Genomic DNA, 25,734 nt, shown 5'->3' on the forward strand with positions numbered 1-25,734 from the left:
AAGAAACTTTGCCAATGCCTAAATTAAAAAATTACATCCAGGTCCTCCGAGATCAGAGAGAGTATAAAAGTAGGAAGAATCAGTGTATTAAGCACAGTGTACACATTTCTACCAAGGAAATCCTGTTTAAAATGTGACTCTCTAAGGGTAACAGAAGGAAGAGCCTCAACTGATAATTGCACAGAGCAGCACAAGCTGTAGTTCACCAAATAATGGGAAGACAAATATCTCCACTCAATTCTTTCACTTGTTTCCAATAAATCATAGATCTATACAGAATCAGCAACTACCTGAGAGAAAATGTCACTAGACCAGCAGCCGCCTCTGACTGTCCTCACATCTAGGACAGTGAGCTGAGATTTCAGGAGCCCCGAGTCATTTACCTCAGCTGTAATACCAGCTTGCTCTCACAAAACGTTTCCCCAGCTGTACAAAGTGAATAAGGACTCCAACTCCTTCAGAAAGAGCTTTCAGTGCTACCGCTGAAAAGGTTTATGGAAGAAAGGGCTTAATTTTTGTTGTTTTCAAAATCTACCATCCCACTGCAATCAGGAAGGAGGCATTACATTTGTATCATGACAATTTTCCAAAAAGGCTGAATGAGCCATTGCAAGTGACTGAATTTTACGACCAAACAAGTAATGAACAGAAAGAATATTCAAATGATAATGCTCCATTAGGTGTACTTTATTCATTTGCTGAAGACAACTCATTTTTAATTATTTAAACTCTGGCAGCATCATACCAACAAATGCTCTGCTGGGTTATAACTGACAAATATCTTTATCTGAGCAAAGTGAAATCTCAGTATAACATTACCTCTGACATTACATTTTTTCCTGACATGAGGATAAGCACTATTTTGTGTTGAGAAACCACAGAAGGCAAAGTTCACCAATATGTGTATGGTCAATGCAAGCTCTATGTTCCCATAAATCTTCTCTTTGGTGACCCAAATCTAAGCTCCTAATTTTTTCACAATTAGTCTTTGCAGAAATTTAGATCCAACCACAAACTTTCCACCTACTATCACAACTGAACAAAAACTTTACCATCAGTGTTCCCAAATGTGCTTTTGTAAGAACAAATGCAGTCTGCCATGGACATATTTTGCATGAAATGTTATTAGATATAATAACAGAAGGTATTTAAGTATGCAAAAACTTTCTGTGGTTTTGCAAAGAGATGGTCTTAAAACCTTCATCATTTTATGTCATGTCCCGGCCTATAAACTTGCCTGTGTTTCAGCACGTGAGATGGACTTGTGAATGTTCTGGGCAGTACAACGAGCACAAATCCAGTCTGTGAACAGGGAGAAGGGAAGAGAGAGCTGCAGTCAGGAAGCAAGATTTCTAATGGAGCCTTAGGAAAAGGCACAAAACCAGAAACTTACGCTCATTTTGTGACATTGTGTCATACTGCTGAGTCTAGCATATGTAGTGCCCAATGGAAAATGGGGTTGCCAATCCTTAAAGGATCCTTTCTGTACACTGATATAACTTGCCAACACATTAGCAAATTAAATTAAAAATTCTTCAGTTTCTTAGAAAAGACTGGAGACAGGAACCACTCAATAAATAAGTTATTACTGATTTTATTTGAAGCGACTCGTCCCAGGAAAGGATCAGCTCAGTCAAGTGAGTGGGAATCAAAAGTCTTCAGCATTTTTCTGGCTCAATATTTAAATGCTTGTGACATGCATCCTATTGCAGAATTCATCCACTTAAACATGCCTGTAGTGACCTCGCATAAAGGACAATCACACCTTCTCCATTCTTTCCAAATTCTGTCTTTCCTTCTAGGTGTGTCTTCTCCAATCTGGTTTTCAGCTGGAGAAAATGAGCTCAGGCTTTAGCAGGCCCAGTGCCCTTTATGCCACAGAGTTCCAGAAAAAAAACCCCAAACCTATCAGAACATATTATTTCTCTAAAGGCCCTTACACTGTCACATCATGTAAACATCAAAGGGGTGAATGATGTTTTTTGTTTCCTAGGCTATGGATACGATTCTGAACATTACAGTGTTGTAAAAAAATACAATGTATTTTTTTTCCCTTTCTCTGTCCTCCTAGAGGACCGACATGTGCCTTGGCAGATGATGCCAAACACATTATTAGTGACCTTGTGCTTCTCCATTAGGAATATTGCAGCTCGACCAGCTGATGTCAAGGGTGTTCATGCTGGAAGATAACAACATTCTTTGGGAGCAGAAATTACAGCCTTTGAGCATTCTCTGGCTTTCCCATGATTTAGCTTTGTCTGGGAACGTTATTGCAGTGAAATTCAGTGAGATAAACCGAGGAATATAAAGTACTAACATTCAGAAAATGCAAACATCTGGCTATGAACATACTGCTTTAGTACTCCATTTTAATCAAATTCATAGACACAGTCTGCATTTTAACACAGATGCCTCCAAACCCAGCAGTTAGTTACTCTCACTCCATCTTTTTTCCAGTTCCTGCATTTGTCATCTAGTACCTTAATGACTCAGATCAGTCTCTGCTGACCCCATAAACTATGTGCCAAAATACTCCAGTAGGTGATGATCACCATAGCTGGGGAACCCTGGAGCAGGAAAACTGGAGTAGTTCTGATCAGAGAGGACCAGGCAAGTCCAACCATTCAACAAGACAGGGCAAGGATGAAATGTGCTGGTGACACCTGCAGCCCCTGCTGACTTACCCTCAGAGCTGGTGGTTCAGATTGACCATCAGCTACCAAGTCAAACAAACCGCGGTTCTGGCAGGTGCTGCAGCCTCGGGATCCACGTGGCACTAGGACTTGAACAAAGCAGCACAGGCCTGGAGTGCCCAGGACTGGCTCTCTCTGGGCTGGCACCTGGCTCAGGCACACTTAGAGAAACTGTGTCTACAGCTTTGGGTTTGTTTGTTTGTTTGTTTTTAAGGCAGATCTAAACAAGCCCTTGAAAATAAGAAGTTTCTGAGAAATAGAGCTTAAAAGGCCTGGTTTCCTCCAGTTGTGTTTCATGTTTGGATTCCTTTGTGTGTCTCAAAAAAGCAAAGATTTCTGATCAAAGCTCTTCCCAGAATAAAGATACTCACGCAGCCTGCGTTCTAGATGGATTTTCTGTTGTCAGCAATTATAATGTACTTATGCTGCAACCTTATCATCTGTGGAGGCAATCAAACAGGTAGCACAAGCCCAGTTCCCTAAAAGCACTAGTTTAAAAATACCTGAGACTTGCTTAAATTAGCTCTCCCTACCACAACCACCCCGCAGTGCTAGACAGTTTTCTATCTCTATTTTTGTTTATTGTTCAAAGAAAACAAGTAATAAATGCAATTAATAAGCAATTAGTAAATGCAAAATACCAAGGCTGTCATGGAGTGGTGCTGTCATATGCTGTTTATGTCCTGTGAGAAAGAACATCCCTAACCACTCTCCTATCCAGTATTCCCTATGCCATAGCTAATTTTCATATAAAAGAGTGAATAATGAAGATTACCCACTCACATGAGCTGACATATCAGGACCCAAGGAAGACTTGTCACCTGCAGATCTTATCAGGTTCTGCACTGTCACAACTTTTCCTTGGGAACACTCATTCCTCCCAATTTCACTTGCAAGGAAGGTGTCTTGGGCCTCAGCCCCCTCTTGGAGACAGTTCTGCTGCACTGAAATAAAAGACACTGTGCCAGTGTGGTGTGAGAGAAGAATCAGACTCTAAGATAAATACGTAATTGGAAGAAAAGGGATTGCAAATCCCTTGATATAAAAATCAGAATTCCTACACTAGTTATAAAAAATGCCATGAACTTACCTGTTAGAGCAAATTTCAAATAATCATCAAATTATAAACATCAAATAATAAAAAGGTCTTATATACAATCCCAATGGCTCTTTAAAATGGAGCATATTAATACTGATATGTGCTGATGCTGTAATTCAGCAGCTGATACTTTTGAACAGCTGTAGCGTGACTGCCCCAGAATTACACATATTCTGTGAATAAACATTCTGATAAAGCACTGCAATCCTTAGCTTCTTCTACAAATTGATATCTCTTCAATAAAAGCACGCCCTTTTCCACATCACTCTTCTTGCTGCAGTGCAATTGCATTGCTCTACATACTCATTTAGGATGACAAAGTACCTACATGTCATAGTAATGACCTGAATGAATTCAGGAAAGAAGTGACAATCTCTTTGCAAACATGCCCATCCAGCAAATGCACTATTATTTTTCCTCACTACTGTTTAATAATTAATTTTATAACAATCTTTTTTTTTTGGATACAATAGTACATAAACCAAGGCAACGCTTGGTTTTTTGAAGCCCAGTGGAAGTCATGTTCTTCTAGTTTGTATTCCAAAACCTGCTGCACTATGTGGATGGCTGGTGTCTCTGCCCCTGCTTTGCCTGTGCCCTCTCCTGGTGGGAGAACAAACTCGGCACAGACACAGTCACACCAAAACCTCCCCTGCACAACAAACATTTCCAGATGTCAAATGAAAACCGTTTTCTACAGTAAAGCAGACCAAGATTTCAAAAGGGTTCCAAAAAGGTGACACAGAACGTGTCACAACACCTATAAGGTCACTGATGATCTCCTCTCCCCAGACAGCCTCATTTCACCCAACAAAGCTCTGCTCTCTCAGAGGAGGTCAGTCAGCAGCTCCCTCTTGGATTCCTTCCCCCTGGCTGCACAGAGCCATGGGTCTGAGCTGCATGGCATCACAGCTTGAAAATGCTACTGAGGCAACGCAGCACCTCCTGGGAAGCCGGGAAAAGGGATTTGAACCTTGCAAGGCTGAAGACGGAGCCCCTGAGCAAGAAACAGATCTGCAGTCCATGCTACCTGCTCAGCTGTCATACCCAGATTCCTACTGGAGCAGTGGGAAGCACAGGGGATCAATGTGCCTCATTAATGGCAGGGCTCAGCTGACACAAAGATCTTCTGTTTATCAGGCTAAGCTGGTTCCCAGCTGTAAAGAGCTTTGTTTCTGCAGATGAGAGGTACTGAGCCAGGTCAGAGGTGGCCCAGCTGCCAAGCAAATAAGCCCTGCAAGAATCCAAAGGGACTACAGACCAAGCACTAAGCCTGAAACAGTAAGTTCTGCCAGATCTGAGCCAAGTGAGACATATGTACACAAGAGACTCATTTGAGAAGGGCAATTCAAGCACACTTCAGTTCTGGCCAGGGCTGGCTCAGCCCAGGAGACCTATTACCTCAGAACCAGTTCCAGGCAAATATTGCTGTGCACTGCTGACCAAATCTGGCTCTGTGTATCCATACTCTGCCTGACCTAAACAAGAAAAGGGTCTGGATGTCCCTACTCTGCCTGACCTAAACAAGAAAAGGGTCTGGATGTCCCTGCTTTGGTTTCAGTGACCACTTATGGTTCAGCAGCACTAATATTATTCCCCCCATTCTCCAGTGTATCCTAGTCACTATTATTCCAGCCAGTCAAGTGGAACCCCAGCATGCTCTCCAAACTCTAGTCGGGCCACCCATTGATGATGGAAAGTTGACTGTGTATTAATGACAAGAACCATCACCCCTTCCTTCAATTATGTCCTAAAATAAGACTGAATCATGGGTCTTTTACAAAAGGACGAGTTAAACACACCAGCTCCATAAGAAGATTCAGGAACACATATCCCCAGAACTGCCTTGCTGGAGTCACAGAGAGATTTCAGACCTCCTCTCCTCAGCATTTTCAGTTGCTAAGCCCAAACAGCCTGTACAGTGGTTATCCAGGTTTAAAGTGTCTGTCTTTGGTACATTTTATATGAATCATATGAAGTTTTTGACTGAATGAGTATTAATGATTATTCTGCTCTTTCATCTACAGATGCTTTCTCAGTTCACATAAACACAGAAGATCTCATCCGAAAATAAGAAAAATAAAACCTTTAACATGCATTTTGCAATCAAGAATCAAGGAGGACCACAGACGTTATGAATAAGCCATTGTCACAGTCAGTCTGCTGGCACTGCAGTCGAGGAGACTGAGTGGCACTTGTATGGCACTGCTCAAAAGCAACAGCCCATCAACCACCCCATGGGGAAGGGCAGCTTGTTGAGAAACAAAAAATCATTTTTGTTCAGTTTTGGCCTGACATATACATCACTTTCTACAATGCTTTATGTTGCTAAAAAGGTGAATGTACTTGCTTGAAACAATTACATCTTAGTGAAGTTTTAAAAACCTTAAAGCAATAATTAGGAAACTTCACTTTCTCCAGACTATCACTGATGAAATTAACTTTTGCTTATGAGTAAGCATCAGTATTTGGTGCCTTGGTTCATGCCTCACTCTAAAAATTATTCTTCTCTTTATTCCTGAGGACAATTTCGGTTCATATCTGGTTTTAGAGTTATTATATACAATGTCACATACAGTAAATAGGTATGTGAAATTCCCATGAAAACAAACTAGTGTGCATTATACCTCCACCTGAAACTCCTGGCAAGATATTCCAGCCATGTGTATCAATATGGGAACCCAGATAAAGTACATTCATTGTTTCTATCTACTTTGATTTTATAATCCTTACCTCTGAGAAAACTAAGCAGAAATACTTAAACCCTCCCAAAAAACATCTGGGTGCATTACAGTCAGCGGTAAAACTTTAGATTTCCCCTGCTCTTATGCAAACATAGGATGATGTGCAGGAATTCACTGAAATAATCCAAAATTTAGGAAGGCTTAAATTAAGCTTTGTCTGCTGGAAACAGACACCTGCAGTCTATTCCCCTTGTGCATTGAGCCTTGTAGGGTTATTCACACCGCTGCAAATCAAAGTCACTGCAAAGTGGTATCAAACAGCCGTGATGTCCTGCACACACTGATGCCTGCGAAAGTGCAAGGCAGAGAAAAGTAAGACCTGGAGAGTTGTCAGTCTAAATTTCCTTCCCCTTATCCTCCAAGCTTCTTGAGGATTACACGGATTTGGCTTTATATCCTTATGCTTGTCAGATCCCGAGGCTTCCCGATACCAGCAGGATTCCCGATGCGTGTTACCTGCAGTTCTCACGATCGGTCTCCATCAGCCACTGGCGCTGTAAAGGTGAATCCTCTCTCCAAGCCTCAGGCGCCACAATCCTCTGTACCCTGGCACACATTTCCTGATGGCATCACCAGGAACTCTTCTGTGTTGAAGAAATACTGAAGAAAAATAAAGCAACCGAATGCTGTCTTAGGTTCTGGCTTGCAGATCAGCCACAGGCAGCTCTTGTGCAGTGAGCAGGATCTGGCTTAAAGTGTCAATTACCACACTAAATCAATTAATATATGAATATAATGAATCATTACTACAAAATAAAGTACAAGCAGGAGCTAAATGAAGATCCTCTGGCACAGTAATTCCAAATTTTCTAAACCACTTTTCCCCTCTGCAATTAATTCCTCCTCCTCGAACAGCTGTACCTTGAGTATTAGTGCCACATACTGGAAATCATGATAGCATACTAACTTCATACTGGAAATCATGATAACATACTAACTTTAAAAGATTCCATAATACAAACACCAAGTGCACTGTCTTTATGATGTACAGTTAATGAAACTGCAGGATTTAAACACTAGCATTGATATGTTGTAGTTGAAGTGTACTGTAACTTATATAGAAAAATGAATTTCTTAATTGCAGGATAAAACTATGAAGTTTGGTCATTAAAGAACCAGAAAGTCAGACTGTATCAAATTAAATTCCTCACTCTTGAGAGTTAGTAAATCAAATCACCTCCTTGTAACTGTCATAATTGTGCTCGAAAACCCCCACAACTGTGTGTTGCCCCTTGGAACTGTTGGATTTTACTGTTTTTCCTACATTTTCACACCCTCCCCCTTAAAAGGGAACTGCTAGTCACCAGCCCAGCATTAACTGAAGCACGTTGGGAGCTGCAGTCCAAACACACACATCCAGGCTGATTTTCTCCTTCACCAGCATAAATTTTGTTGACATTTCCAATAATCAGATCTATTTTCAACAGCTTTACAAACTTCCTGCATAAAACTACTGGGTACACCAAATGTCAGTTTTATCTCTCTTCTTACCTCCCTGATTAAACTCAGCGTAAATAAGGAGATACAATTAAAATTTAGGTCACAACTTACACAAGAAACAAAGCTTTGTAGGAAGTCTTGAGCTCCCTATCAAAATAAGACAAAGCAAGCTTACACCACTAATTTTTGGTTTAGGATGAAAATTTAAGAAAAAGTTTTTATTATTATTTCCAGTCCAATAATTAATTGCTATTAAGATCACTCATTATGCTATTATGGACGTGGCCCTTAGTGCCATGATATAGTAATTGGAGTTGGATCAGGGGTTGGACTCGATGATCTTGGAGGTCTTTTCCAACCCAATCTATTCTATGATTCTATTCTATGATTTTATAGGCAATCATAAGGGTAATAAATAAAATATACTATTATGCTGACTAAATCTAGTCACACCGAAAGAACACTCAGTTCCTCAGCCCCTCCAAAAAAACCCTGCTTCATATAAGAACTGAAAAAGGTGCATACCAGGAACACTTGCCCTTTAAGCCAATACTCCCCTTCTCCAGCTAGAATTTTAGGCTTCCCTAATACTGACTGCGAGTTACGCCTGAGGTCTCTTTCTTTTGTTTCCTTGAATTCCTACAACTTTATAGTTTCCTCTCTCTGGCTGTTCTGGCTGAACACCAGGTTTGGCTGAGCACGCCGACACCAAACAAGGCGATGTGAGAGCCTAAATGACAAGTTCGGCTGCGAAACCGGCAGCTGAGCCGGCGAATCTGAACTGCCCAGCCCTGCACCCTGCAACCCTGCACACACACCAACCTCAGGCTGTGCCCCACACCAGAAAGGAACAGCACAACCCGGGGGTATCAAGATATACTTCAAACACGTTTTATTCTGAGTGCAAGAGCACAACAGATCAGTGAGAGCAGCAGGGGAATCACAAAAATCACGGAACCAATTAGGTTGGAGAAGACCTCTGATACCGAGTCCAACCTATGACCCAACACCACGACAAGCAGACCATGACACTGAGTGCCACACCAAGTGTTTCCTTAAACACCTCCAGAAGCAGTGACTCCACCACCTCCCTGGGCAGCCCATTCACATGTCTAATCACTCTTTCTGTGATGAAAACCTTTCTGTTGTTCAACCTAAACCTCCCTGGTGCAGCTTGAGACTATGTCCTCTCGTCCTGTCTCCGGCCTGTCTCCCAGGCTCTGCTCGGTGGGGCCCACTAATAAGAGAAGAGACAACGGGCAGAAACTGATGCAGAGGAAGTTCCACCTGAACACGAGGAAGAACTTCGTTCCCGTGCAGGAACTGCGCGCTGCAGCAGGTTGCCCGGGCAGGGTGTGGACTCTCTCTCACTCTGGAAGATATCCCAGAGCCGCCTGGACGCAATCCTGTGCCACGTGCTCTGGGACGACCCTGCCAGAGAAGGGAGGTTGGGCCAGGTGGCCCACTGTGCTCACTTCCACTCTGACCCGTTCTCTGACTCCGTGATTCCCCCGCACCGTCTCCACCTCACCCTCCTCTCCCCTCACGCTCCCCCTCCCCGCGGCCCCTCCTTCCCTCCCCGCCCGCCTCTCCCCTCACACCGCCCCCCCGCTCCCCTGCCCGCCCTCCGCGTCCCGCCTCCGGATTGGCAGTCCGCGAGCACAGCCCCGCCTCCCCCGGGCCGCGATTGGCCCGCTGTGCCCGCGCGGCGCTGCCATTGGCGGGCGGGCGTTCGGCGCTGCGGGTCGGGCCGGGCCGCGGGCGGGAGCGCGGCCGCGGCGCTTTTGTTGCCGGGTCGGCGGCGGGAGGAGCGGGCGGGGAGCGCGGGGGGCCCGCGGACATCGGGCCGGGTGGGTAGCGGGGCCGGGCGGCGCGGGCGCGGCGGACGGCGGGGCCGGGCCCAGCGGCAGCCATGAGCGGCGGCGTGTACGGGGGAGGTGAGTCCGGCGCCGCCCTCCCCTCCCCCGCCCCGCGAGGCGGCGCGTGCGGCTCCCGCGGGCGCTTCCCGCCTCCCTCAGCCCGGCCCGGAGCCCCCACGGCTCCCCCGCGACCCGCCCGTGAGGGGCAGGCGGCGGCGGGGGCCGTGTTCGTGTCCTTCTGGCCCGAGGTTCCCTCCGCCCAGCACCGCCCGGGCCGCGGCCTGGGGCAGGATCGGCGGTATTCGGGGGCCAGGGAAGGTCCCGGGGCTTTGGGACCCGGGTGTGGGTCCCCCCGTGGGCTCTGAGGTCTGGGGGTTGGTTTCAGACAGGTTTTTGCCTTAGGGAGCCCAGAGGTCAGCGGGGATCGGGGCTCGCAGGGGTGAGGGCGCTTCGTGCTGTGGCCCCTTCACTCTCACAGTCACTGTTTCCAGTCCCACCTTCCTCATCCCGATCCCCCCCGGGGGCTCCGGGCTCGCCCGGCTTCGTGTGGCTGCTACGTTACAACTTGAAAGTTTTATTTTGTGATCTGTTTAGATGCAACCACGTTCTCCCTCGTCTATTAAAATTCCCCTCTTACTCACACGAGAGGAAGGGGTTGCAGTCCAAGCCCGTCTGCAGCCCTCCAATAGCTCTCTGGTAACTGGAGTTCTGAGCAGAGAAGTTTCTCCTTGCCTCGATCCCTTGACTTTTCTGCATTTGGAGGCAAAGCAGGCAGCGGGCAGGGAAAGGTCAGGGTTGCAGAAGAGTTCAATAACCATTCACCATTTATTAACAATCTTTTCAGATGAAGTTGGGGCTCTGGTGTTTGACATTGGCTCCTACACTGTCAGAGCGGGCTATGCAGGCGAGGACTGTCCAAAGGTGAGAGTCTGTGTGCCTCGATGGAAATACAGCATGAATTTATGCCTTTGGTCTTGTTTGTGAGTTTCGGCTTTTCAGAATACAATGGGTTTTGTTATAAATGTATGAGGAAACCTCTGAATTTATGAGGGAAAAAAAACCTCCAAAACATTATTAATCCTCATGTACTGCTTGCCTCTTGCCTTACAGGTTGATTTTCCAACAGCCATTGGCGTGGTGCTGGAAAGGGACAATGGCAGCACTCTGATGGAGATAGATGGGGACAAAGGCAAACAAGGGGGCCCAACTTACTACATAGACACCAATGCCCTGAGAGTCCCGAGGGAGAATATGGAGGCCATTTCACCTTTAAAAAATGGAATGAGTATGGTGCTCTGTCTTTCTCTACCTGATTTCAAAATAGCATTGCCAGGCTGCAGAAGGTCATAGCTTTCATGCCAGCAAGCTGTAAGAACAGATACCTGGTTTACAAATTGCATGGAATATGGTTGGTTGTCACTGTTAGTGGACTTTCACCATAGTTCTTGAAATCGTGGTAGTTACAAAGGAAGAGAATTCTGCAGAGCTGTTAAAAGAGGTTTATGTCTGCTGAGATAGCTTTTGACTAAAGAGCTTTGTGCAAAAAAAAAAAAAAAAGTAAATAAATTGGAAAACCTCTATGTATTTATGAAATAAACCAAAACTTGGATCTAACTAATCTCCTTGCCTCAATCTTGTTGCAGTTGAAGACTGGGATAGTTTCCAGGCAATATTGGATCACACTTACAAGATGCACATTAAATCTGAAGCAAGTTTGCATCCTGTCCTTATGTCTGAAGCACCAGTGAGTAAAAGCAGCTTTGCATTTTGATAAGTCTTTTTTGCTGACTCTACAAACATTAGTCTTGGATAAGTGGCTTTTAGATGACAAGTTTTAAATCTTAGCTACAGAAATGACAGTTTTAAAATACTTTACCATATTCCAGAATAAAACCAAACCAATTTGAAACAGTTTATGTGAGTTGTATTAGAAAGTATTTGCAATATGCTATTGTTTCTTACTTATTGAAAGGAAGTCAAAATCTAAAAAAAGAAATTTTACTGCCTAGAATAAAAGGAAAAAGATGTTTGGACGTCTTATATATATTAAGTTACACTTCGTAAAATACCATTGAAAATCTGCTGCTTCATTCAGCCTTACAGCTACTATTACATGACACAGAATAACATTTATAATGGAGAAGTTTTAATTTTTCCGTCTTTGTTTCTGTAAGTGGTCCTGTAATCCACTGAAGTGGATGAATGCAAATTTCTGGGAAAATCAGTGGACAAGGTTTCTGTCATTTAATAATGCTCAGCATTTGAAGGGCAGATCTTGAAGTCAGAGTAGAAGAGGTAGAAATGCCGTACACAAGTTATGCCTTCCTTTAATAAAATCGTACGAAAAGGGTTTTCTTTTTCGTTATTTCCTTGTGTTAAATTGCAGCTTGTGGAGCGTAGATGAATTTTCAAAGGTGGTTTCATATTTGATGGCTCAGTGGGTGTCTGAATAGAGGTTCCCCTTAACATCCTCCTTACAGACCTAATCTTATTTTATTGTATTGGCTTGAAAAAAAGCATTTTCAGTAATATTTTGAATATTTGAGATATATCCTGGCTTAATCAACTACAGGAGCACTGTAGACAGGTACCTTGGAAACTGGAAAATCTGGATTTATTTTTCTTCCCACTGGGCAAGTTACTTCATGCAGCTTTCCCCTTGGGAAAGGGCATGGTACTTGTTTTGGAGAGTTCTTTGAGAGACTGATACTGGAAGAGCTGTAGAAGTATAAAGGAATCTCTGTTGTAACAGGAAAGGTGTGTATCACTTTTGTGTGATAGACAAGCATTAATTTCTTGTAATATCATTGGAATAAAAAAGGTTGTAAAGAAGTAAACTGCTAGAAATCTACCTTTTGGTCTGATTTGAAGCTGTACCTGCCGTTCTTCTAATCACTCTTTATTGTGTTAGCGACCTTTTAGTGTGCAATCACATCTTCATTTTGGCCACTTATTTGTGGGTTGGATTTATTGTTTTTTAGTGGAATACTAGAGCAAAGCGTGAAAAACTGACGGAGTTGATGTTTGAGCACTACAACATCCCTGCCTTCTTCCTGTGTAAAACCGCCGTTTTGACAGCGTATCCTTCGAAGTGTTTCACTGCATGGGCTTTTATTCCTCACCCCAGGAAATTATGGCAAACCTATTCTAGGCAATTCTGAGTGTAACAGCATGTCTGACTTCTTTCAAATTGATTTTTCCATAAACATCCAAGGAGGAAGTAAACAAATTCCATTTCTGAACTTAAAAGCATTAGAGCTCATTTTTGAAGTTCTCCCTATCTGACTGTTTTCCTTGGAGGCCAAGTCTTTCTTATTTTATTATTATTTTTTTTCCATTGTATACCCTGGATAAGAATATTACAGACCTGACATGGTATTGTCCACACTAGTAAATAGAGCAATTAGATCTTGAAGTTCCCATAGCCTTAAGAAGAGTATTTGTATTTGTTTTAAACTCATGTTTTCAGCTTCAGAGTCTAAATGAGTTGGGTGTACTTAGAGCTTGCTGCATGGTGTTGATGTGAAATCTCACCTTTGTACATCCGAAGCTTGAGTTAGTTCACAGATGGAAGTTAAACAGTGCTCACTCTGTGCACTTCACAGAAAGATGGTACACACTGGAAAGTGACACATTGGGGTCCTCATTCCTAGTTATGCTCTAACTGTATGGCAACATTTTTTTTCCAAAGTGACAATGACAATGTTTTCCTTAATTGTTTTGGCTAGCTTTGCTAATGGGAGATCCACAGGTCTCATTTTGGATAGTGGAGCAACACACACCACTGCTATTCCAGTGCATGATGGATATGTGCTGCAGCAAGGTAATAACTTTCATGGGTAACAGCATTGCAGTATCAAGGTCAAATTAGTTTGATTTCAGCTTGTGTTGTTGTTTTAAAATCTGTGTATCCCCTTAAACAGGGAAAAAAACCCTAGTGGTGTTCATTGATAAATAGTTGGGAGAGTTTATTCATGATTTTGGTACTTTCTAGGTTAGTGTTTTGTTTTGTTTTGTTTTAAAATATTTTTATGTTGGATCACCTTTTTGTTCTCTAGGTATTGTAAAATCACCACTTGCAGGAGACTTTATTACTATGCAGTGCCGGGAATTGTTTCAGGAAATGAACATAGAGATAATTCCTCCCTATATGATTGCTTCAAAGGTGGGAAAGTAACTTTATTTACTGAGTGTTTTCTTGGGGAGAGGCTTAAATGTTTAACTGACGATCATTTATCCTACAATCCCAGGAGGCAGTTCGTGAGGGGTCCCCAGCAAATTGGAAGAGAAAAGAGAAGTTACCGCAGGTCACCAGGTCTTGGCACAACTACATGTGCAATGTAAGTAGTTCATTCCTCCTGTTTTCAGCTCCCCTGAGAGTCCCATAAATAAGTTCTGTTTGCAAGTATATCAGGATTTTCTCCTGAAGATCTAGAAAATCTTTAAAAAGCTAGTACCAATTCTATAAATTCTATAAAATTGAAGACTGAAATTCTTATAACCATGTTATTCCTGATTCCACAGTGTGTCATTCAGGACTTCCAGGCTTCTGTCCTCCAAGTATCAGATTCAACCTATGATGAACAGTACGTTACTTTTTTTCCTTCTTGTGAAATTAGTTACCAGTTGTGCAGGGGGTGCTCAGCCTGTTCGTTGCTGTTGGCTGGTTTTGTTATGGAAGAAAATTTTATCCAGAAACTGTTTGTTTATGAAAGTAGGGATACAGCATACATCCAGGTGGTAGCTTTTTATTTAATATTCCAAGATGAGATCATTGTTATTGAGAGTGTAAGTCTTACCAATCACAATATTCCCACCGGAAATGTAGTTCATAACACTGCTTAGGTAACCTGACAGCCTGTTTACAGAGCACTTCAATGTGTTGCTTTCTCACTGTGCTCCAGGGTGGCAGCACAGATGCCAACAGTTCATTATGAGTTCCCCAACGGCTACAACTGTGACTTCGGTGCGGAGCGTCTGAAAATTCCCGAGGGATTGTTTGACCCTTCCAATGTAAAGGTAAAACCCCAATGATAGGTGTAATTGGAAGGCTTTGAATTGCTAGGTTATCACTTGGCTTCCTTTTGTGTGGTGTTCTTAGTGTTGTGATATGGATGTGTGTATTTGCACTGTGGAGTTCTCTTGGGGGTGGGACTTCCCTGTCTCGTTAGGACTGGGCAAGTGAAGGATGAAACGTTCTGAGTGGGTGGTGATGAGCTGAATGGGAAAATAGCCGTATTTCTTCCCCTAAAAAAAAGCTTGGCTCCCTCTCTAGTAAGACGTGTAAATTCAGCTCATCGGGGCTTTTCTATGCCTTGCCCTTCTGAAGAGATGATGTGTAGATTCCTCCTTTTGCTTGCAGGGTTTGTCTGGTAACACGATGTTGGGTGTGAGCCACGTTGTCACAACAAGCGTTGGAATGTGTGATATCGACATCAGGCCGGTGAGTGTTAGTCAGCCCGGGAGGATTTTAAGGCGTAGATATTTCTGTGCTGGTACGTGTTTTTGGGACTAGAACACTGTTGATGAGGAAATGTGATTTACTAGGATAATGATAAACACTAGAATAATTCTGTATCACATATTTGTGTATTACTGTTTTTTCTTACAAAATGCTGAATCAGAATTTTTTCTTTATTTAGTGTTTCTATCTGTATTTAAGTGTCTAATATGCTGATTTTGTGGCTGGCACTGCCACAAAAGATGAGCATTTTATGTTCATAACTTTGACTGTTACCTTCAGATTTTTAGGCATGGCAGATGTAATTGGTTTATGTTTAGAAAGTATATGGAATTTATAGAGAGTAGAAGGAAGAGAAGAGGTTTTAAAGGAAAACTTAATTTTTAAAAACTTATGCTCTACCTTTCTCAGGTGTCAAATTGAAAATATTCAAGTCTGATACAGACTGCATGGGGGTTGTTCCAAAAACTTTTCCTCTTAGGTGGCACGTCAGGCAGGCTCTATAAGTGGAGCTATGGTGTGCATCACCTGCAGCATTAGTGAGATAGAAGACTCTATCAGCAGGGCTGTGGGGTTTTCTTTTGTAGTTGCATCCAGCTGTCAGAAAACCAACACTTCAGATACAGGGGAGATCTGTAGGTTTAGGGTTCTCCACAGTAGAAATTGTTCTGTGAAATCATTTAGAATGATGATAATCATTATGATGATTGTCATTTATATATTGTGTTTCATTATGATAATTATCACTAGAATGATGATTATCATTAGATAATCATATGGCCTCTCTCTTCTTTCTATAGTTTAATATTAAGCTGTCTTGAAATATTTTTAAATGATTAAATAATTAATTGAATTTGGAGAGGTAATACCGTTTGGCATCAAGTGATGTTGCTGTTGACTATATGTACTTGTGTTCCATCCTCTCTATTCTGAGTAACAACTGTTTGCCAAGTTAATGCTGTTAATGTTGTTTTTTCTCTTTTTAGGGCCTCTATGGCAGTGTGATTGTAGCAGGAGGAAACACTCTCATACAGAGTTTCACAGACAGATTGAACAGAGAGCTGTCTCAGAAAACTCCACCGGTAAAGCAACTCTTTCAGTTCCTGCCCTGAGTACTTACCATTTTGCTTTTCTGCCACATAAATGCACAAGCATTAATGTATCATAGCCTTGACTGTGTTAGGAATCAAACAGCTGAACAGATTTCTGCAGGGTAAGAAATCTCCTTCTCTAAAGAAAACAAGTTTTTATACAGACATTTTTATACAATATAAATTCCAGTATTTCTTCAGTATTTTACTGCTCCACTCCTGCTTTCAGATTGTGATCCTAAGTTCTGCAATTGTCCGTAAGGAACAGTATTTCCCTTGATGGCCCCTCTTTTGAAGTGTTGCTGACTAATTTGAGGCACATTCAGTCATTCTGCCTGAGGTCTTGTCACTTTGTTGTAGGAATTGTTTTTCCTCAGTTCTGCAGACAGCTCAACTCATTCATAGAGAAAAACCTGGTGATTTAACATACCTGCATATCACTTAATGTCAAAGCATTAATACCTTACACCTGTGTTCTCGAAAGTAGATATAGCTTATAATATTTCTTGAATTTTATAGATTCAAGCTAAAATGTTCTTGTAACAATCTGAAATGATGAATGTTAGGAAAAACTGACAAAGGTAGTCATTCACTGCTGAGGAGGAACCCATTGAAATTCAAAGATTTTATTGCCACAAGGTGTTTTGAAAACAAAAAGAATAAATGGTTCAAAAAAAAATTAAATTAATGAAGTCCAGCAACAATAGACATTTAGTGCCAGTGCAGTGTTGGAGAGGACAGTACATACTGTGATATTATTGCTCTCCACCTGCCCTATCCTCGCCTTAAGCATTTGCTGCTGCTCCCTGTTGGGAGACAAGGTAAAAGCCACAACGTGTCCTGTTCCACTGCGACTGTTCTTGGATTCTAAATAGAGGGCAGATGAGCAGTATTGCACATGTAATAAAATGGACCTTTTCCACCTGCACTTTGGTATATACACCAAGTTCCTCGTGCTGCTTGTCCCTGAAGGTGACCAGCCTACAGTTGGTCTGATGATTTTGTTTTGCCCCCTTTTCTGCTCAGAGCATGCGCCTGAAGCTGATAGCGAACAACACGACTGTGGAGCGGAGGTTCAGCTCATGGATTGGTGGCTCCATTTTGGCTTCCTTGGTTAGTAAACCTGGCTTACTGTGTTTCTGTGCTTAAGCAGAACTGTCACCCCAAAGTCTAATTCCCCATGAGTGTGTGTTGCAGGGTTTGTGCTCACGTAGCCTTGGCCACCCTCATGGTTAGGTGAGGAGGATCTATTTAAAAAACAGGCATGAGCATTTCCAGTGAAAACATATCCCATTTTTAATGGAAAGGTGCAGGCTTGAAATACAGCCTTTACATGTATCTAGTAGGCCATGGAAGTAGCAAACATGTTTCTGCATCATGTTTCTGAATTTAATTCTACAAGTTACTGAGTTTGTGGGGATTAATTTATCAGCATGGAAAAAGGGAGATTGAAATCAGCATTTGGTACTGCATGTCCTGTCTTGAATTTAATCACTACAAAATAAAGATCAAGGAAGAGACAGTTAAGCAGGTCAAGTCCTATTACCTCAATGTAAGGACTTGTGTTCCTTCCTAGAAAAAGCTAATCATGTTTCAAATTAACCTTCATTTGTTTTCTGATTAATTTTTTTAATTGTGTGTTGGTTTTGGTTTTTTTTTTTTTTTTTAATAGGGTACTTTTCAACAGATGTGGATTTCTAAACAAGAATATGAAGAAGGAGGGAAACAGTGTGTAGAAAGAAAATGTCCTTAAGACCTCTTACTGTGAAAACTGCTGCCTGCTCGGTGCTCCTTCTGTTTTATAGCTTTAGCATACTCAGGAATGGGATGGACTCTTTTTTGTAGAAAGTTTATATTGGGTTTTTTTGCATAATTCAAGTTCCATTTTAACAAACCTTAGAAATTTTGAGAGACCTAATTGGTACTATAATAGAAAAAGGATGTTTACGTCCCTTGTAAAGCAATAATTCATGTAACAAGCATTTTATAATTTTGTATAAATGTCTATTTTCGCTAGTATCTTTTCCTGGGAACAGCTTTACAGGTTAGCTAATAGATAGAGGCATAACCTTGCAAATGCCTGTGCTTATTTATTAAATATTTCTTGTCTACTTTCACATACTAGTCTTCCTTGCTGGTACTTTGGCCTTAAATTGCTCTTAATCCTCTCTTAAAAAAATAAAATTTGGTCTTTTGTATTTGAGGAGCTTTGTGAGTACTTGCAGAGAAAGTTACTCTGTTGTTTTAAAAGTTGAAAGTTTGTATTCAGTGACGTAGTTGGTGTAAGCTTTTTCTGTCTCACAGAAGTGTTACATTCCATTGAGTGAATGTTCTATTAAGCACTGGTTTGCTAATTTTTTTGTTAACGGAGCAGATTCATTTCAGTCAGCAATCACTGCTTTCCACCTGCTTTCTAAGAATGTATTTAATGCCTTTGTGATGTAGGTGAGAAGCAAAACTTGTTCAAGCGGGGGAAATTGAGATAAAAAAATTGCCTCTCCAGGACTGGGAGAACAGGAATAGAAGCCATCAGGGTGTGGCTTGACGTTGCTGCAGGGAGCTGTAACTCAGAGGGGCAGCCTGGATCCCTCGGGAACTCCCAGCAGGGTCTGTAAGTGCCTGTGTTTGCTTGGGGAAGGTGCTCTCAGGGTCACAGCAATGGGGATGATTATTTTTTTCTTGAGCAAGAACTGGCTGTCAAGATGCAGCTCAACATTGCTGTTAAGCTTACTTTAATTTACAACTGTGTGGTGGTCTGTTCTGGGACACAGGGAAGTTTTGCTCCTTATCTCAAAAGCTGTGGAAAACCAAATAGCATTTAACTGATCTAAAAAGAATAAACAGAAAGTAAACAGTACTGCTACATTTTTATATCCTAAAAGACCTTCTGGGTAAATATGAGGCCTCTATTTGAAAAGTTTCACGTTACCTCCAAACAATAAAGTAATTTATCAAACCAGCTTGCTTGTGTCTTTATCGTAACCAGGAACTGCTCTTGAAGTTGCTCGACCCAGATTTTCAAAGCTATTGATAAACCATATTTCTCTCAAAATGAGACAGACTGCAGTCAGCAGCCCTAAGTGATCTAAGTCACCAGCTCTTGTCATTTGGAAGAGGAAGACTCAGTCTAGTTCATATCCAGTTGGAATGTGGAATGTCAGCTGAGTTTGTACCTTGGCACCCTGCAGTGAGTGATGCATTTTAAGCTTTCCTTCTGTGACCTGTGCTTGGATTTCATTTTGTCAAACCAGCTTTCATCTTCTGGGTATCCTAAAAGAATTGCTGTACGATGGTAATGTCTGTGAATATTCCAGCAGCAGAGGGAGAGCAAAACACTTTTGGGGTTTTCTCATTACTGTAAAGATTTTGTGTTTTAAGTTTTTGTGATGCAGAGGAGTAACTGAAGGTCAGAGTGATGGAAATAGATACTGACAGGAAACAGTACGGGTTCCCTTGCAGTGTTTTACCAGAGTATATTGCTGGGCACATTTTCTTCCTAAAAGACTGGTATTTGTGCCTTTGGTCTAAATTTCTAAACAACCTCACGAGGAGGTGTGAATGCTTTCATCAAGTAGGTGTTTCAATCCACTGAGAGGAGCAGTGGTACCTTCCTACTTCAGTGTCAAGGAAAACTCTTGCGATCTTCCTTCAGACATTTTGCACTCTGCAAAAAAACACTGTACAAGTGTTTGAATTTGTCATAGAAGTCTAGGTGTGAGGACTGCATTGTTAAAAGTTCCCATGCTGAATATTTCATACTCTCTAAGAAGCCACACTTAAAGCAGGAGAAGAGTTCCTCACAGCAGACTGGAGAGCCTGTTTTCCAGTGCATTTATGCAGAAAGCAAATGTACCTTGGGTAACTTACCTATAACTCAGGGAGAATGTTCAGAAAAATATATCAGGAAAAATATGAACAGGGCAAAGGCTCATGTGAGGTTCAGATGCTTTCAGGTTTCTGTCTGGTTTTAATGCATCTTTGTTAAACTAAGCCAGGTAAACACCATCCCTACACTTAAATACTGTCAGCTGGCACTCCGCTGCCGCTCTTCACTGGTGCTGATGGATGTCTCACAGCTGCTGGCTAACACATCATTTATCAGATGTTTCTAGAAACAACTATCATGATTTCAGTTAGACACCAAATCTGCTTTTTAATTCCAGATCATGTTTATTTAAGTCAAACGTGGTATTAAAAAAAAAAAAAGGAGGAGGCTCTGGAATGCTCAGTGGAGTTGTTTGTGGTTTCAGAACATGTTTCGTGTTCACTCACAGACACCTGACCACTTGCCTGCAGGGCTCTTCCAGCAAGTTACTGGCTCTGAGACTTCAGAGCAAGGTGAGGGAACTTCCTTTCCAAGACCTTCCGCCTTGTCCTCTCCAGGTTTTGCCTTCTTTCCCTTTTCCTTAAGAATTTTTCAATTCTGAGTCTAAAACAGAGAAGTGAGTGTGGTTAATTAATTTCCACACAGCTTTGGACCACCTTCACGAGCTCGCCCTCTTAATCAGACAGAGGCTCTTGGCAATTAACAGCTTCAGAATTCATTTGCTACAAAGCAATTCTTTTTGCTTTCTGCTTTTGAACTGTACAGAAATTCCCCCTCTGGTAGACCTTTGGTAGTCTGCATGTGAAGATTACTACTATTTTTTTCCTTGTAAAGGGGAATAAGGAGGACCGAAGAACAGAACAGAAAATAACCTTCAATGTAAAAAAAAAAATCTTTTTACCTGATGAAGTTATTCACAAAAGGTAAGTAATAGAATCTCTTCCTTTTGTGTCTTTCGTTCAAGTACCATGGTATCGGCCATTCCTTGAAACTGTACCTGTTGGAGACACATAAAAGGGGTTACAGAATGGTTACAGGGGTTACACTGTCTTCATTCTGGGGTTCTACCAGTTTCTCCTGGTTTCAGTACATTGATAAAGTGGTCTGGTAGACTGCAGAATTTGTCGGGGTATTTATTTCCAGCCCTTGCTGGCTTAGTTTGTAACAGCATCTCCTGTGTAGCTCAGCCTCTTTCTGTAGAAAGTGGTCTTGCTTTAAAAACTGGAGATGTTTGAATGCTGGGCCCAGTATAAACAGTCCTTATTTGTAATTTTAGTTTAAATTTAATCCTTCATAAGAAAACCTCCCAAAGCTGATGTGAACAAACAGTGTCCAAAGAGTTTTGTTTCTACTACAACTTTCTTTTATGTGCTGGTGTTGGAGTGTCCTGTCAAGTGCAAGTCTGCCTTTCCCCTAAATACAGACTCTTATTTCTGTCCAGGGTTCCTCTTGCACATGGGGCTGCACAGATGGTTTGTGCAGACTCACCTACAGACTCCAGCGCATCCAGAGAGTGTCAGACCTACTACCACGTGTATTCCAGAGTTTCTGCCTGTGCTTAATGACCATTCCATGTTCTCTGCCCCCTCCCTGCTTTAACTGGGGACTGGATATAAAATATATGGGCAGTGCCTTCTTTGTGGACAATGTTTCCAAACAATGGAAAAGTCACCATTATTGTAACCTGTGTTATCTACACTGATTTGATCTTCTGTTATCTACAGTGTTACTGAAGAGCTGAACCCTGTAATTAAGTGCTCCCAATGCCAATATGATGAGGGTGAAATTATGGTTAAGAAATTAATAGGTTCTGCCTGAGCCTTCAGCATCATCACCTGAAATTACAGATTACTGAAAGTATCTGGACAACAAATAATTCAAAAGATAGCAGCTTCTACCTAATAGTTAAATATCAAGAATAGTAGGGAACTCCAAACAGCTGTTTGTACTTTGTCGTCCCCGAATATGTGGATTTTGCATTGTAAGTAGGAAAGTCCAGATGGTTCAACTTGAACAGTACTCCCTGGTTCAGTCATGTGTAACAGAAAAGATGCAGTAGCAAACATCTTCTGAGCACAAAAATCAAATTAGTTACATGAAACTAATTTTGTTATAATTAAATTTTGCCATTGAATTATTTAGCAACAATTATAACCACATTAAAAAAAAAAAGCACCAAAAAACTCAAGAAGCACCTGAATGCTGACCAGAAAATGCATTTGGTTCTACACAATATATGGATCCTTCCCTGATTAGTTAAGGATTTTCTGGTAGAGACTCACCACAAGAAAAATTAACACAGAAAGAAAAAAAGGTTTTCCATACCAGAAGGTGCGTCCCAAGAAGTCGTGTCTCCACTCTCCAGGTACTGGCTTTTCATGGCCAGTTTGTAAAAGCCTCAAAGCAACTTCTCTTTCTTTCACAACCAAATCTATATTTTTCATAGATTTTTCTACCTGGAAAAGGTAAAAAGGTTTTTTGTTGGTAATGAGCCAACAAAAAACAACACCGACAGTTTAAAAGATCTCAAATACAGACCTAAAATTTAAAAGAAAAACAAAGGTAAACCACAAAAACCTCACTTGAGAGCAGGACAGATACAAAATAACTGATGGTCTGATGTTTGTTTAAAGACCAGCTGGCTAATGCACAAGCCAGATCAAGAGCTGATGCTGGAAGTACAGAAAGCTCTGAGGCAGGGGTGGGAAGGAGGCAGGGGAAGCCAACAGAAGATTTGCTGTATGTATTTCTGCCGGGTGGTTTGTACTGGCTGTTTGTTATTTTAGTTTTCACTGTGGAGTCTGGTCCCAGCCCCAGTAATGCCCACTGGCCGATGAGAAAGCTGCTGTGACCAAAATATGACTTGAGCAGTGTTTGTGCATATACTAAAATCAGGGAAATGATGTAAAGAAAAGGTCTTTAACCAGTCTACAAACACTTTCATCTTCCATTGAGCAATTTTACTTAAGAGTTGTATTTTTATGTAGCACAAACAAATTACCTTTTCTAACCGTTCTGGGCTTGGCATAGGCTTGAGTTGCCGTTTTGCTTCTTGCTGAAGAGTTAAAAGCATGTTTCTTTCTTTCAGCAGGACATACCTAGGTCAGAGAGCACAGTAACTCAAAAATGACTTATGGACACCTTAGCAGTTATTCACTTACTATCCTGTTGGATAGAGCACAGGAAAATCCCATCTCCTGCACCTGCTGGCTTCATATGAAGAAGCAAAAAGGTCCTGAGCAATTGGAGAAAGCCCAGTAGAGGTGGGGAGGGGAGGGCAGACACGAAAGGAGAGGATGAAGGAGACAGGTTTACTTAGCCCTGGCTTGGGAGGGAAGATAGTAAGTTGTCTTCCCCTACCTAGTCAGAGCCAGATTCTTCTTACAGGTGCACAGCAAAAGGAACAGATACAGAAGAACAAACTCTTCACAGGAATGATTAAGTGCTATTTTAGCCCTGGCACTGCCTGGAGTGGTGATACAACCTCCAGCCTCAGAGACTGTCCAGATCAGAATAAACACAGACCTGAGCACCCTGATCTAACACGCTGCCTGGCCCTACCAGAAGGCACTTGAAACCAACTCTGTCCAATTCAAACAACCCCTGGAGGGTTCAGATTCAGCATCTTTGTCCCAGACACAACTGTCCCACAGCCAGCTGCAGCAGAGCTTCTGTGTTCTGAGCAGGGCCAGAACAGGGGCTGTTCCAAGCCCCCAGCAGGCTGGAGCCTGCAGAGCTGGGTGGCAGACTGAAGTTACTGGCTCATAAGTTCACCAGCCACATTTTAATAAAAAGCGCAGAGCTGCTTTGAAAGAAGGGAAGCTTCTTCACTACAACTTACTTACCAGAGTTTGTGCAAGTCTTCACTGCTCTTGCCCCTCAGCTGCTTTATATTCCATGCCTCCCCTGTAAAAAATAAACAGAAACAAACCCCAGTGACTTAAAAGAACAAAGCTCTCTTATTCCGAAAAAGAAAAATATGTGCTTCTATTAGCAGGCTCAGCTGAATCAACAGAACAAGAATCATTTAAAAAAAAAATACTACCACTTGGAAAGCTATCCTTGGTGATATTCAGCTTTGCTTTGTTTATTGGTGTTTCCAACAGCCTGGTCATAGGGAAAGCTGTAAGATGAATCTGCATTGAATTACTTTCGTTCCATAGGACCATATATTTCACCAAAGAACATCTCTTCTGTGACACATTCTCACTTCAGAGCAAGGCAGAGGGTTTACAGCAAAACATTTTGCTGCCCAATAGCTATTTGCTTTCACAAACACTGAACACACACAGGCATAAAGATGCACTAACAGATGTATGTATATATACATTTAGAAAAGTAAGCTTTATGTAGGTATGAATACTCTCTGATGCAAAAAAAAACCAGGTCAGATTTCAGCTGAGCACAAGTGGCTCGAAGATCACTATCAGAAATGCTAAATGTAACTCACCAGACTTGACGCTTTTTTCTCCCCAGTTTCCTGGATCATCAAAAAACTCCTCCAGCCCTCTCCGAGATACAGTCGTGTGCAGGAACTTCACCTGATGGAGGGGCTCAGCTTTTGGCAAGTCCTTGTGGAACAGGTTCAGCGCCAACCTGCATAGAAATTAGAAGGAAAACCATGTATGGTAAGAAAAATAACATTCAGCTGCAGGAGAATGTTTGTTTCATTCACAAAGGCACAGGACCTATAACAGACCACGGGCTGGGGGGAAAAGATACGAGTTTGGTTATTCACAAAAATGTCATCTCTGTGTTTTCTTCTCCCCCTTGTCTCATCTAATTATCAATTTTCTATACTCAGAGACAAATAGCATTTGATAATGAGATAATAACTTCGAGCTCTGTTGTACAAGAATACACCACTGAATCGTCAGGGTTGGAAGGGACCTCTGGAGATCCATCCAGTCCAACCCCCCTGCGCAGGCAGGGTCACCTGGAGTAGGTGACACAGGAACGCATCCAGGTGGGCTTGGAATGTCTCCAGAGAGGGAGACTCCACGACCTCCCTCGTGGCCTTAATGGCAAACGCCGCGAACACACGGTAAAGCACAAAACCCCACTGGAGCACCGGTACAAGGACTGCAGAACCGTAACAGGCACAGGGGGAACCTTCAAACTGCCCTCACACGATGCCTGAGGCCACACACCACCCTGCAGCCCTCAGGCTGGAGGAGCAGGACACACGGACACCAGGACACACGGACACCCTCCTCCCGCCAAGGGCTCTCCTTCCTCCCGGGAACCGCGCCCGCCTTCCCTGGTGCCCGAGCAGAGCCCCCGCAGTGCGGTCCGTACCCGAGGGGGCCCGGCTGAGCCCGGGGCAGCCGCAGCGTTGCCTTGAGGCGCCGGCCCAGCGCTCCCACCACGGCGGCCGCCGCCATCGCCCCGCGCCTCCCTCAGCGCCGGGAACAACATGCCCTTCGCCAAGATGGCGCCTGCCCGGCTTCAGCCCCTGCCCTCAGTTAGCACCGGGAGCACTAGGAGAGCTCTGCCCTTTTCCAAGATGGCGGCGCCCGGG

At 42.5% G+C, this 25,734-nt stretch overlaps 2 protein-coding genes and 1 long non-coding RNA gene across 3 annotated transcripts; 2 read left to right on the top strand and 1 right to left on the bottom strand.

Annotated features, from left to right (window-relative positions):
• The first annotated feature begins 1,621 nt into the window (after positions 1-1,621).
• LOC114062412 lies at positions 1,622-25,218 on the top strand. The gene is made up of 3 exons (XR_003572371.1): positions 1,622-1,632; positions 4,993-4,999; positions 25,070-25,218. It is a non-coding gene; the product is annotated as an uncharacterized LOC114062412 (long non-coding RNA).
• ACTL6A (actin like 6A) lies at positions 9,857-19,347 on the top strand. The gene is made up of 14 exons (XM_027893767.1): positions 9,857-9,913; positions 10,680-10,756; positions 10,946-11,120; positions 11,479-11,579; positions 12,817-12,914; positions 13,564-13,658; positions 13,894-14,000; positions 14,086-14,175; positions 14,360-14,421; positions 14,740-14,854; positions 15,198-15,278; positions 16,283-16,378; positions 17,414-17,500; positions 18,060-19,347. The coding sequence occupies exons 1-14, from the start codon at positions 9,889-9,891 to the stop codon at positions 18,138-18,140; spliced, it is 1,290 nt and encodes a 429-aa protein (XP_027749568.1). The 5' UTR covers positions 9,857-9,888; the 3' UTR covers positions 18,141-19,347.
• MRPL47 (mitochondrial ribosomal protein L47) lies at positions 20,520-25,620 on the bottom strand. The gene is made up of 7 exons (XM_027893775.1): positions 25,512-25,620; positions 24,664-24,809; positions 24,059-24,119; positions 23,215-23,311; positions 22,539-22,669; positions 21,115-21,210; positions 20,520-20,816 (listed from the first exon to the last, which is right to left on the bottom strand). Exons 1-7 carry the CDS (start codon positions 25,595-25,597, stop codon positions 20,699-20,701), a joined length of 735 nt encoding a protein of 244 aa, XP_027749576.1. The 5' UTR covers positions 25,598-25,620; the 3' UTR covers positions 20,520-20,698.
• Positions 25,621-25,734: the final 114 nt, after the last annotated feature.

Source organism: Empidonax traillii, unplaced genomic scaffold, assembly GCF_003031625.1.
Source record: "Empidonax traillii isolate 1590-97213 ecotype Southwest subspecies unplaced genomic scaffold, ASM303162v1 scaffold405:size801240, whole genome shotgun sequence".
NCBI lineage: Eukaryota > Metazoa > Chordata > Aves > Passeriformes > Tyrannidae > Empidonax > Empidonax traillii.

Bases quoted from the DNA above. Each gene is read 5' to 3' on its own strand.
- ACTL6A (XM_027893767.1), top strand. From the start codon at position 9,889: ATGAGCGGCGGCGTGTACGGGGGAG. The intron at 11,121-11,478 runs GTATGGTGCTCT...ATCTTGTTGCAG, and splicing joins ACCTTTAAAAAATGGAATGA to TTGAAGACTGGGATAGTTTC. The intron at 16,379-17,413 runs GTAAAGCAACTC...TTTTCTGCTCAG, and splicing joins TGTCTCAGAAAACTCCACCG to AGCATGCGCCTGAAGCTGAT.
- MRPL47 (XM_027893775.1), bottom strand. From the start codon at position 25,597: ATGGCGGCGGCCGCCGTGGTGGGAGCGCTGGGCCGGCGCCTCAAGGCA. The intron at 24,810-25,511 runs GTACGGACCGCA...ATTTCTATGCAG, and splicing joins GCTCAGCCGGGCCCCCTCGG to GTTGGCGCTGAACCTGTTCC. The intron at 24,120-24,663 runs GTGAGTTACATT...TATTTTTTACAG, and splicing joins AGAAAAAAGCGTCAAGTCTG to GGGAGGCATGGAATATAAAG.